The sequence below is a fragment of the Ursus maritimus genome, unplaced genomic scaffold (genome assembly GCF_017311325.1).
Source record: "Ursus maritimus isolate PB19 unplaced genomic scaffold, ASM1731132v1 scaffold_9, whole genome shotgun sequence".
Taxonomy (NCBI): domain Eukaryota; kingdom Metazoa; phylum Chordata; class Mammalia; order Carnivora; family Ursidae; genus Ursus; species Ursus maritimus.
The window spans coordinates 80,174,069-80,187,699 of record NW_024427107.1 but is presented as its reverse complement, the minus strand read 5'-3'; the positions used below and the strand labels follow the sequence as shown (position 1 = coordinate 80,187,699).

General features: G+C 48.4%; 1 protein-coding gene across 2 annotated transcripts in view; it reads right to left on the bottom strand.

The window, feature by feature from the left end:
- Nucleotides 1-13,631, bottom strand: part of MROH1 (maestro heat like repeat family member 1) — a 68,599-nt gene that overhangs the window by 50,826 nt on the left and 4,142 nt on the right. For both annotated transcript variants that reach the window (XM_040625719.1, XM_040625720.1), the window contains exons 3-4: nt 4,672-4,742; nt 3,521-3,666 (exon numbers count right to left, since the gene is read on the bottom strand). In XM_040625719.1, the coding sequence (XP_040481653.1) occupies nt 3,521-3,666; nt 4,672-4,693 (168 nt within the window). In that variant the 5' untranslated portion in view covers nt 4,694-4,742. The remainder of the gene's footprint in view (nt 1-3,520; nt 3,667-4,671; nt 4,743-13,631) is intronic.

Sequence of the window (13,631 nt, the reverse complement as noted above, 5' to 3'; positions counted from 1 at the left end):
CTGGGGGAAAGCTCCAGTTTTCAGTTTTGTTGTCTCGGTAATAAATTTGTCAAAATTCCTTCGACCTGGGCTCTCGATCCTACTCCACTCGTCTACACGTCTGTCTCTACGCGGGTCCCCACCACCCTGATGACTCCAGCGGCTCTGCAGTAGGTTTTTTTTTTTTTTTTTTAAGATTTTATTTATTTATTTGACAGAGATAGAGACAGCCCGCGAGAGAGGGAACACAAGCAGGGGGAGTGGGAGAGGAAGAAGCAGGCTCCCAGCAGAGGAGCCAGATGTGGGGCTCGATCCCGGAACGCCGGGATCACGCCCTGAGCCGAAGGCAGACGCCCAACCGCTGTGCCACCCGGGTGCCCCTCTGCAGTAGGTTTTGGAGTCAAGAAGTGGGAGTCCCCAGCTTTGCTCGTTTTTAACACTGTTGGGCTATCCTGGGTCCCTTGAGATTCCGTATGAATTTTAGGATGGCTTTTCCTATTTCTGCACAAAAACATCATTGGTATTTTGATAGGGACTACGACAACTGCTTATTTTTAGAGAAAACGTGGTTTGGTCCCCCCATTTTCCACTGCTCTTACAAGTTCAACGGGCAGGACACCACTTGCATGAGAGTGAGAGGTAATGGCTTCCCACCGGGCCTCAGCAGGCTCCACACGCACAGCGGTAAAACCACAGCCTCTTTGTCATCTGAGCACAGCAGGAACTGAACTGGGACAGACAAGGGACAGTGCTCTGGGCTCGCTTGCTGCCGATCCAGGCCCAGAGCGGGTGCGTGTGAGATTTCCAGCTCAGCTGTCTGATGAGTGGTGGGCTGTCGGTGAACCCATCACTCTGCCCTTCCCCCCAGGACTGACCAAGTCTGCTGAAGAGACGACCTGGATGCCCAGGCCATGTGTAGGCCGGACCCTGGCACGGGTAGTCCCAGTGCGTGTGGTGACCACCACACCCACCTAAGGCCCTGACCTGAGTACGCCAACGCCGCTCACTTGCGGAGACTCGACTGTGAGCCAGCGGCGTGACTCAGTAGCAGAGGAAACCCTCCGCTGCGGCTGCGGGTGTCTGGCGTTACTTCGTGTTTTCATGTCGCGCTCTGAAGTCCCTTACAGGACCGAAGGAACCACTCCACTTCTAATGGGGGGAGTGGGTCCACGTGGTTCCAGCCGAGTGGCCCTGGTGAGACAGGACCCACACCCACACACGGGCTTGCCTGCTGCGGACCCCACGCAGCCTCCGTGTGGAGACTTGGAGCATGCTGACGAGTGGCCAGTTAAATGTCCCTTATATTAGGATGAGATTCTAGAGAGAACCAGACAGGAGCGCATGAAGTTGAAACCAGCCCAAAAAAGCAGAAAGAACAAAGAGAAGAAAAACTTCAATCACTACTGGAAAGTTTGGCTTCACTACTGCTACAGACTGCAGGCCCTGAAATTCCTGGAGAGCTCGCCTGGAGGGTCTAGCAGGGAGCGCAGCTACTCGTAGACCCTTGACCAAAGAACGGTCCTCCTCTACCGGGGAAGGTCGTCCTCTATGACCGAGCGCACAGCTCCGGGAGGGACGCGCATGGAGCGGTAAGGGAGGAAGGGGACACCCGCCTAGCCAGCCAGCTCAGCCGAATCAACCCTGGTGATCAATGGGGTGACAGATGTCGCAGCCGGATCGCCCTCACATCCAAGCCCCTGAAATTCCTATGGGAAAACCTAACCCCCAAAGTGATTGTAGTGGGAGGCGGGGTCTTCGGGAGGTGAGTAGGTCACGAGGGTGGAGCCCCATGGGTGGGATCAGTGCCTTCTAAAGAGACCCCAGAAAGCCCCCTCCTCCCCTCTGCCATGTGAGCACCCAGCAACGAGAAGGTGGTCTACACACCAAGAAGTGGGTCCCTGCCACACACAGAAGCTGCCAGCACGGTGACCCTGGACTCCCAGCCTCCAGAACTGGGACGAGTACAGGTCTGCTCTTGCTTGAACCTCGACAGACCTGGACGGCTATTCCTGCCTCAGTTTCCCTAGTCGCTTCCCAAGCCTCTGGCCTGAGCACCCCTGTGAAGGAGCCTGTGTGCCCCTGTGCACGCCCTGCCCGCACTCCCTCTGGGGAGAGTCGATGGGCTGGGAAGCGTGCACACCGTGCAAGGCACAGCCCCACAAAGCAAGGCTCTGATGAAGCACAAGCAAGTGGTGGAACCTGGACGTGAGCGGCCCCAGGGAACGGGAGGTGCCTAGAGAGGAGCACACACGTCCAGTAGGACAGCTTCGCACTTAATATACCTTTACCGCAAATATGCAAACGTGAAGGAAGATCTTTAAGTTGGTTAAAGAAACCAAAAAGGCTAGAGGAGGGGTAAAATCATAAATGAGTTAGAAAATGAAAGCACAAAGCACACTTAAATTTTGCAACAAACAACTAAAACTAACAAAGGCTCTTGTAGCCGCCTTCAGTAAGCACTCCTTGGCCAGTTCCTCAAGTGGCCAGGGCGGCCCCAGTCTGCTGTCACAGTCAGACACTGATTCAGCGCATCCCGGCGATGGAGCCTTTCTGCCACACAGAGAAGGGCCCTGGCACCCAGCACAGAAGCAGTGCGAAGCTCCATGAAGCCACGGAAGAGCCACGGTGGACGCACACAGTGCCCAAGCGTGGGGTGTGTTCTCTTGCCATGAATGGTGCATCCCTAATCCCAGTGCCCTCGGGCAGTCCTAGCTTCCTACACAAACACCAAAGCCCAGGAACAGGGAAGAGAGCCAAAGGGAGGAAGGAGAGGCCCTCACCACGGGGCATCACAAAGCTGCGGTACAGTCGGCTCAGGGGCCACTTGGTGGGGCTGAGCTATTTCCCCAGGAGATGGCAGCTGATACGCGAGACAGAATGAACTCCTGTTGTACACAGATCCCTTTTTCCATATCAGGTGTCAAATCAAACAAAGAGAAAAATGATCTTTCAAGGCTACAAAAGTCTCCTTCCCTTCCAGGAAGGGCCCAAAGCACACTCTGAGAAAAACCAGAGATGGCACACAATGATTCCAGAGGACAGGAGCCAGCAGAGCCAAGACGCAGGGGACAGCAGCGAGCCCAGCAGGACAGCGCTGGCTCAGAGGCTCTCCGGCGGCACGGACGGGGCCCCCGGCAGTCTGTGGCGCCCCTGCAAGTCAGCAGGAGGGCAGTGAGGGAAAGGCCCCACCTCCTCAAGCAGCCACCCCTTCCACCCCTACCTCCGAGCGCTCACCCACCTGCTCCTCTTCCCGTAGCTGATGACAAGGGGCCTTCTCTCCCCGGGGGACAGCACAGACCCCGGCAGGGAGAGCCGTCTGGTGTCTGGCCAGCGAGTGAATGGGGATGGCAACACAGCCTCTGTGTGTGACAGCTGGACGCCGTATCGCCCCCACCCAACGCCCCCATGTGGACCGAGCCTCTGGCCACCAGACAAGGCGGCTCGTCTGTCCTGGAAATGCCCCCTCTCAAGGGAACTGGGACTTGCCGGTGTGGCTTTCTGCCCACAGGAACCCGGCTCCGCAGCCCTGGGCAGGGAGTACCTTCTCGTGCTGCCGCAGGTACTCCTCACAGGCGCCGAGCGCCTCCTCCGGCTGTGCCTCTCCCAGGGCGCACAGGGCGCTGCACACCTGCTCCCGCACCACAGGGTCCTTGTCGGTGACGGCATCCAGCAGGATGGTGGACAGCTCTGCAACGACAAAGCCCAGCGTGCGTGCTCGGGCCCAGCCAACCCTACCAGCCACCGCCTCGGCCTCTGAGCTGGAGGACGCCTGCCCCCTCGCGCTCCTGCAGGTTCCGTCACCTCCACAACCGTGCCTGACCCCCGCTGCCTGGCCGCCTTGCCCACCTCAGCCATACACATCTGAGGTGCTCTTGCACCCATGCCACCTCTGTCCACCCTGCTCACCAGGGTCTCTGTTTGGGACCCACCTGCCACCTGCTCTGCGGGCACTCTGCCTAACTCGACCCTGACCTTATGCCCCTGGCTGCGTTGGCTTCCCATCTCCTGCCCCCACTGGACCGTGGCTGCTACAAAAGGGAGGTGTTACAAGCTCAGGGCTAGGTGGCCAACTGCCCCGTGCTGGGGAGCACCCCAGTCCCACTAACTGCTCCCAAAGATGACTCCTCATCATCCCATCCCTGCTGGTCAATGCCCTACACTCAGAGCCAGACCTCTCCTGCTCAGTGCCCCCTGGACAGGACCCTGCCATCCTCAGTGTCCCCGGAGCTCAGGGCAGGGTACCTGCAAATAAGCACTTACAGTCCTCACTCCTGGGGCTAGAGCTCTGTGGGGCAGCAAACTGCTGGCCCCAGCTGCAGGGACAGAGTGGACAGCCAGAGTGGCTGCTGGACCCAGGTCTTGTGTAGAAAGGGGCAAAGGCACAGGGACCCCTCTCCACAGAGCACAAAACCCCCTGTACCCAGCAAACACCATTCTCCACACCGCACATGGCCAGCGGCCAAATCTCATCCCCCTGTGATTCATTCGCTACAGAGACAACTATTTTTTATCTTTTCTTTTCTTTTTGTTTTTTTTTTACTGAACACAGAGGATGTATGCTCACGCAACAGTCCTTCCTTCAAGCCCCATTCACTCAATGCCAGGTGCTCCTCTGGTCCCAAACCCAAAAGCTAGGAGGCACTCCACCCTCCCGCATCCCGCCCTCAGGGCCCTACCAGCCCACACACTCACTCTTCACGTAGGACTCTGTCATCTCGGTTGTGCCTCACCCAGTGTGAACATGGGATAACTTCTTCTCAAATCTGCAGCAAGCAAAGCACGACAGTGAAATCACACACCTCCTCCATTTACAGGCTGTCGCTGTGTTTGTATAAAACATGACTTCACGGGCGCCTGGGGGGCTCAGTCCGCTAAGCCCCCAACTGTTGATTTCGGCTCAGGTCACGATCTCGGGGTCCTGGGATCGAGTCCCATGTCAGGTCTCCGCTCCACAGGGAGTCTGCTTGAGACTCTCTCTCCCTCTGCCCCTGTCCCCCCACCTTCCCCCACTCACATGCACTCTCTCTAAAAATTTTAAAATTAAAACTGATCAAAAAACCCCATGGCTTCAGTGCCTTTTCCTGGAGGAGCTATCGGCCACACCGTGGCAGGGCCGATCACGGAGGACAGAAGGCAGCTTCCCTCAACAGCCGCCAGCTCTCCTCTGCCCCACCTGGCAGCCCCACCAGGGTGATGTCAGCCCACACAGTGACCTGGGCAAGTGTGGTCACTGCCTCCACCTACGGCATCTTCCTTCACTAGGCAAAGAGAGAGCATACGTAAGGCTGAGCTCACCAACAGTCTGTGAGGCCAGGGAAACCCACGCCGAGGGCCGAGAACCAGGGCTTTGATCGCCGCGGGCTCCAGCTTCCCGTGCCTGAGAATTCTAGCACAGTCAGAAGGAGCCTCCTCAGGGCTCATGGAGACTGGATGGGCAGCATGGGCGTCTAGCAAGTTCCCTGCCACCAGAAACCAACTATCCAAACAGCCCATGGCATTTGAGAGGTGCAGCTTTTGGGGAGCCTGAGGGGCTCAGTCGGTTGAGTGACCAATGCTTGGTTTCAGCTTGGGTCATGGTCTCAGGGTCGTGATATCAAGCTTCCCATGAGCCTCCACGCTCAGTGGGGAGTCTTCCTGAGATTCTCTCCCCCCCCCCAAATAAATAAATCTTAAAAAAAAAAAAAAGAGGTGCAGCTTTCAAACACTGCACACTTTGAAGAAGCCCTTGCAACAGATGGACCCAAAGAATAAAGTCCATCAATATGCAAGTGCCTCTGCCCCTTGCCCCAAGTTCAGACCTATGTCATCCTCCCTAAGGTCCTTAAGGTCAGAGGGGACACAGGCCTTCAGCATGGTAGCTAACAGCTTTCTAACGGGATGTCTTCTGTTTGCTGGCATCTCCACCACCCCTTCATCGAGCACTTCCACCCTGGGCCCTCCCCTGACTACCTCTCAGACATAAAAGGACAGAGATGATGAAGGCTAGCTGCCATGACCTGCCCCTAACCAAGCAAGGTGACACTCATCTGGCTATGGACACGCAGGAAGGAAAGAAGCAAAGTGAGACATCATGGGCTGCGTGGCGGCGGAATGACAAGTGAGAAGTCTAGTTCGGGAAGGCTGACTGGCCCCAGGCACGCACCCATCCCACCACAGCCTCAATGAAATGACAGAAAAGACGCAAATTTTTATTTTATTTTTTTAAGGTTTTTTTTTTTTTTTTTTTTTTTTTTTTTTTTAACTAATCTCTCTACACCCAGCATGGGGCTCAAGCTCAAAACCCCAAGATCAAGAGCTGCATGCAAGGATGCCTGGGTAGCTCAGCCGGTTACACGTCTGCCTTTGGCTCAGGTCATGATCCCAGTGTCTCTCTCCCTCTGCCTGCTCTGGGACCAAGTCCCGCACTGGGCTCCCTGCTCAGTGGGGAGCCTGCTTCTCCCTCTCCCTCTGCAACTCCTCCCGGCTTGTGTGCACACTCTCTGTCAAATAAATAAATAAAAATCGTAAAAAAAAAAAAGAAAAAGAAAAAGAAAAAAAAAGTCACATGCTCTTCTGACTGAGCCAGCCAGGTGTCCCAAAGATGCAAGTTTTAAAAGAATAAATCCACAAGAGCACTAGAAAACAAGATAAAATTAGCAAACCAGAAATCTCCAGGAATCCCAGGCAGATAGCAAGCAGATGGAAAGACTGGCTTAAAGATGCTGGCATCAGCAAGGTGTTTCCCCTTTGTTCGTGGAAAGCATCTAAAAGTAACAAGGAAAACAAGAAAGAGAAACACACATTCTATTTGTGGCAGAGCAAGAAGGCAAAAAACCGCAAACCCCAAAAGAATGAAAGGCTGAAAATGTCGCAGCTGTCAGGTGGGGTATGAGGTATGCTGGCAGCAGGTTCTAGAAAAAGCCCAAAGATACTTCTTAAAGGTGGCAGCACATCGTCAGATAGAACCTAAACCCTGAATCCCTAGACCTGGCCTGAATCTACAAGGCAAGCACTTGTCCCTGGACCAGAGGCTTTGCCCTGTGAAAAGCCACAGCTGCCCATCTCCACCACCCAGGAAGAAACAAGGGGTAAACCAACTCAAAATCAGCAAGTTTGGAACGCTCTTCATAGACTGCAAAAGGCCATGTGCACCCAACACAAACAGGAACAAAAAATAAGTAAACAAGCATGAGATATCAGCCCCTAGCCCGGATGGGAGTAACAGACCGATTTGCTCTCCTGACCGAAACAACTAAAGAGGAGCAGTAGTTCTCAGCCATCTTGGTGATGGACATCAGGAAATGAAGGACAGGAGCCCTGTGATCACTCCAGCCAACAGGCTGGAGGGTGCATCCAGAAATCAGGAGGACTCAGCAATACACCTGAGTTGAGACAGACTGGGAATAGTATCTTGGGAGACCCAGGTCCTGCCAGTTTGCAGACTCTAGTACCAGAGAGAACTCCAGAGACCTGCACAGGGTTCTTGGTCACTCAGCTGACTTGCTGGTCAGTGCTGGGTGGCAGAATAATGTCCCCAAAGATAACTATGTCCTCACCCCCAGAACTTGTGGATATGTTACCTTCCACAGCTCGGGGATTTAGCAGATAGGATTAAGGGTGCAGCCCCTGTGGTGGGGGGATTATATGGGTGAGACCAGCCTAATTGTATAAGTCCTAAAATGCAGAGAACCCTTCCCAGTGGGGTCAAGGAGATGAGACGGAAGAAGGAGGAGGAGAAATTCCAAGTGCGGGAAAGACTCAACCCACCATGGCTGGCTTTAAAGACAGAGGAAGGAGGCTCTGGACCATATAATGTGGGTGGCCTCTAGAAGTCAGATGTGTCCCTTAGTTCACAGCCAGTGATCAAACAGGGACTTTGTTCCTACAGCCACAATGAACCAAATTCTGCCAACAACCTGAAAGAACAGGAAGACGATTCTCCCCAGAGAGCCCAGAAAAGAGCAGAGCCCTACTGGCCCCTGGATTTTAGGCTGGTAAGATCCATGTCAGACTTATGACCTCAAGAACTTTAGGATAATAAATACATGTCATTTAAGCCACTAAGTTTGCAGTAATTTATTACAGCAGCAGAGGAAAATTAATACAAGCACCATGTTTAAGAAGAAACTACCAAAGGCCAGGGAAAGAACTACCCAAAAGGTTAGCAGACACAATCCTCAGAACTCATAAGAGGCCAAGAATGGGGCTGCTCCCAGCAGCCAGAGGGGCAAACGTTACAACTCACAGAATATTGGGAAGAACATTCAAAACGGTTTTGCCTCAGTAAAAAGGTAAAATTAGCTGTAAACTCAATGCTGTTCTGGTCTCACCTAACAAAGCTAAAAGTAAAACCCAAAAAGATCAAGTTGTTCCTAAATCACTTAGCTACATCCCAGCACCAAGTTCAAGAATAATAATAGGGAGGCGCCTGGGTGGCTCAGTGGGTTGGGCATCCACCTTCAGCTCAGGTCATGATCCCAGGGTTCTGGGATTGAGTCCCGCATCGGGCTCCCTGCTCAGCGGGGAGTCTGCTTCTCCCTCTCCCTCGTGCACTCTCTCTCTCTCTGTCAAATAAATAAATAAAAAATCTTTTTTAAAAAAGAATAATAATAGGAACACAAAAAACATGCAGCACCAACAAGGTAAAATTACAATGTCTGGCATCTAATCAAAAATTACCAGGCATGCAAAAAAGCAAAAAAAATACAACCCACAATGAGGATGAATCAACAATACAAACCAATCCAGAAATGATGCAGAAAGATTAGTAGACAAGGACATTTAGACAGTTATTATAACTTTGCATCGTATACTCAAGAAACCACAAGAAAGACTGCATATGTTAATATTAAAGAGGTTAAAGAAAAAGGATGGTAAAAGACAAGGGTGACACTAGTTATAAGAAAGCTGGAGTGACTATGTCCATATTAGACAAAGTAGACCCCAGAGATATAACGATCCTGAACATTTATGTGCCTAATAACAGAACTTCAAAATACACAAAGCCAAAACTAATGAAAACGCAAGAAGTAGACAAACACAAATTATAGTAGAGATTTCTCTAGAATTGGCAAAACAATTGGACAGATAATCAGTAAGGGTACAGAAGACCTGAACAATACTGTCAACCAACTTGACCTAAGGAGAATTTACAGAACCATCTTTTCATTAACAGTAGAATATATATTCTTTTGAAAAGCACATGGAATATTTATCAAGACTGACTATATGCTGGGCAGTAAAACAAATCTCAGTAAATTTAAAAGAATTCAAGTCATACAAAGTATGTTCTCTGACTACAATGGAATTAAATTAAAAATCAATAAGAGAAAACTATCTGAGAAATCCCCAAGTATTTTAAAAACTACTTAATGTGCTTCAAAATAATATATGAGGCAAAAAACAAATCAAAAGTAAAATTAGAAAGCATTTGAAGTGAATGAAAATGAAAAAATATACCAAATTTTGTGGGAAATTTATAGCACTAAATGTCTATATTAGAAAAGAAGAATGATGTGATCTTTCACCTTAAGAAACTAGACACTCAGGTGTGCATGGATAGCTCAGCTGGTTAAGTGTCTGACTCCTGATTTCGGCTCAGGTCACGATCTTAGGCTCATGGGATCAAGCCCTGCATCGGGCTCTGTGCTCAGCACAGAGTCTGCTTGTCCCTCTCCCTCTGCTCCTCCCCCCACTCACTCTCTCTCTCTCTCTCAAATAATAAAGTCTTAAAAAAAAAAAGAAACTAGACACTCAAATGAAGCAAAAAAAAAAAAAGAAATAATAAATATCAGTACATATATCAAAGAAATAGAAAACAAAACAGAAAAAAAATCAGTGATACCAAAGGCTAGTTATTTGAGAAGATCAATAAATTTGATAACTGCTATCCTGACAGATCAGAAAAAAAAAAGACACAAATTACCAGTATCAAGAATGAGAGGTGACATCACTATAGATTCTAGAGATATTAGAAATTAGAAATAAATTAGAAAATAAAAATACATTATGAATAACTTTATGCCAGTAAATCAAACTTTTCTTTTTTTTAAGTAAACTAAACACTTTAAAAGAAATAGACAAGTCAGGGTCACCTGGCTGGCTCAGTGAGGGGACTGTGAGACTCTTGATCTCGGGGTCGTGAGTTCAAGCCCCATGGTGGGTGTAGAGATTACTTAAATAAATAAACTTAAACAAACAAACAAACAAACAGGGGTGCCTGGGTGGCTCAGTTGGTTAAGCGTCTGCCTTTGGCTCAGGTCATGATCTCAGGGTCCTGGGATTGAGCCCCGCATCAGGCTCCTTGCTCAGTGGGGAGCCTATTTCTCCCTCTCCCACTGCCTGCTGCTCCCCTGCTTGTGCTCTTTCTCTCTCTGACAAATAAATAAACAAAATATTAAAAAAAAAGAAACAAGTCAATTATACCTTAATAAAAAACTTAAAATAGACAAGTTCCTTAAAACACATAAACTACTAAAGCTCACACAAGAGGAAATAGACAACCTAAATAACGTAATATCTAATTAAGAAATTGAACTTGTAGTTAAAAACCTTCCCACAGAGAAAGCTCTAGGCCTAGATGGTTCTCCTGGGGAATTCTATCAAACATTTAAGGAAGAAATAACACCAACTCTGCATGAATTCTTCAAAAAAAACTGAAAACAAGGGAATACTTCCCAAGTGATTTTATGAGGCCAGCATTACTCTGATAACAAGAATAGATTAAGATATTACAAACAATGAACACCACAGGTCAATTTCTCTTGTAGACACAAATGAAAAAATTCTTAATAATATTCTATCAAATCATACACAACAACATGTAAAAAGAATAATACATCATGACCAAATGGGGTTTATCCCATGAATATAAGGTCCGTTTAGTATTTGTAAACACAGCCATTGTAATTCGCATTAACAGACCAAAAAAAAAAGGAAAAAAAAAAACCCATATAATTGTGTCAATAAATGCAGAAAAAGCATTTGTCATAATCCAACATCCATTTGTAATAATAATTACCAGCAAACAGGAATAAAAGGGACTTCCCCAACCTGATAAAGAGCAACTAAGGGAAACCTATAGAAGCATCATTCTTAATGGTGAAAGACTAAATGCTATCCCTTTAAATTAGGGAACAAGGTAAGGATGTCTACTCTCACCACTTCTATTCACTATAGTAGAGGGTCTAGCCAGTGCAATAAGGCAAGAAAAAATAATAAAAGCATTCAAATTTAAAAGAAGGAAGTAAAACTTTTTATTCACAGGTAGTAATATGATTGCTTATGTAGAAAATCCTTCAGAATCTAAAACTGGGACTAGAATCAGTAAGTCACTAGTAAGAACACAGGATGAAAAGTCAGTATTAAAAAATCAACTGTACTGGGACAACTGAGTGGCTCAGTTGGTTAAGCATCTGCCTTCAGCCAGGTCATAATCCCAGGGTCCTGGGTTTGAGTCCCACATTGGGCTCCTTGCTCAGCGGGGAGCCTGCTTCTCCCTCTGCCTGCCACTTCCTCTGCTTGTGTTTTCCCTCCCCACCCCACCCCACCCCCATCTCTGACAAATAAATAAATAAAATCTTAAAAAAAAATCAACTGTATTTCTATTTGCTAACAATAAACAATCAAAAATGGAGATGCATGTCATTTTCTGAGTAAAAAAATATGAAATATTTTCCCCCAGTCCCCAAAATATGACATAATTAAAAATAAATTTGACAGAAGATGTGTTAGACAATACACTAAACCTATCAAACACTGCTGAGAGAGATAAGATTTATTTATTTATTTAGTTATTTAGTTATTTATTTAAGAGAGAGAGAGAGAGCACAGACACATGAGTGGGGTAAGGGGCAGAGGGGGAGGGAGGGGGACAAGCAAATTCTGCACTGAGCATGGAGCCCGCCACTGGGCTCCACCTCAGGACCCTGAGATCACAACCTAACAGGAAACCAAGAGTCGGAGGCTTAACCAACTGTGCCACCCATGCACCCCACACTGCTGAGAGATATTAAAGAAAACTTAAATAAATGGAGAGATACACTGTGCAATTCTTCCCAATATCAATTCTTCCCAAATGGATCTACAGATCAAATGCATTCCAATCAAAATCCCAGTAGGCTTTTTGTAGAAACTGATGGACTAATTCTACAACTCATATGGAAATGCAAGGACTTAAAGAAGAGCCAAAACAATTCTGAAACAAAACAAAATTGGAGGATTTATACTACCCTGACTTCAAGACTTATATGGCCAATTGATTTTCAACAAAGGTACAAAGTCTAGTCAGTGGAGAAGGGATCGTCTTTTCGACAAATAGTACTGAACATATACAGGCAATAAAACAAACTTCAGCCTACACTTCACACCACATACAAAAACCCAAAATGATTTACAGATCTAAACGTAAAACTATAAAATTTCTGGAAAAAAAAAACAACAGAAGAATATCTCTATGACTAATACCAAAAGCAAAAGCTATGGGGGAAAAAAAAGACTTGATAAACTGAAATTCATCAAAAAACTTCTGCTCTTTTTTTTTTTTAAAGAGATTTATTTATTTTAGATAGAGAAAGAGACAGAGCATGAGCCAGGTGAGGGGCAGAGGGAGAGAGAGAAGGGAAGCAGACGTGCGGTTCGATCCCAAGATCCTGAGCCAAAACCCAGACTCGGAGGCTTAAGCCGAGGGCAGCCACTTAACAACTGAGCCACCCAGATGCCCCAGGAAACTTCTGCTCTTTGAATACACTGCTAAGGGAATGAAACTAACGGCACCAAGGCACAGACACACTGTAACAAACATCGGCACCTCCGCCACCATTGCTCTTCTTCCCCTACGTGTGCCCATCACACAAAGCAATGGATGCCCTATTACACTGCTGGGGTCCTATCCCTGATGACTGGCTCACTTGGCCATCCTGCCTCGGCCACCACCCCTTCCAATGCCTCCTCCATGCTCAGAGTGCTGATCTTTGCCAACACTGATCCTAGCATACCACACTGCTGCTTACCAGTCCTCCTGCTGCCCACAGAACCGAACACCTCCAACGTAGGCTGTCCCAACCTAGACCTGAACCCTTCACCACTTCTTTCTCACCCCTTTACATTCTAGGTGTCCTGGCACCTGAAAACCCCAGGCCACGCGTTAGACTCTCAGCACCTCTGCTTCTGCCTGTCCTCTGCAAGCACGCCCAGCCCCGGCCTCTCTACCACGGGGCCCCCCGCTCACTCCTCGACAGCCAATTCCTGTTCCCTCACCCAGGACACTCCCAACCTTCCAGCAGTGATCCAGTATTCCCACAACCCTTTATTCGTATGATGAATATGGGATCAGTACAAAATATTAACAGTTGTATGATCCAGTCTGCCTGCCTTCTTCAGTGTACCGCGAGCAAGGGGAAAAGTTTTGATTTTTATCCTTAGTATGCACAGCATTTTTTTTAAAGATTTTATTTATTTATTTGAAAGAGAGAAAGAGCATGAGAGAGAGAGGGAGATCAAGAGCAGGGGGGAGGGTGGAGGGAGAAGCAGACTCCCCGCTGAGCAGGGAGCCTGATGTGGGGCTCGATCCCAGGACCCCAGGATCATGACTTGAGCCAAAGGCAGACGCTTCACCGACTGAGCCACCCAGGCGCCCCTAGCACTTTTTCAAAACTGTTCAGGGGCACCTGGGT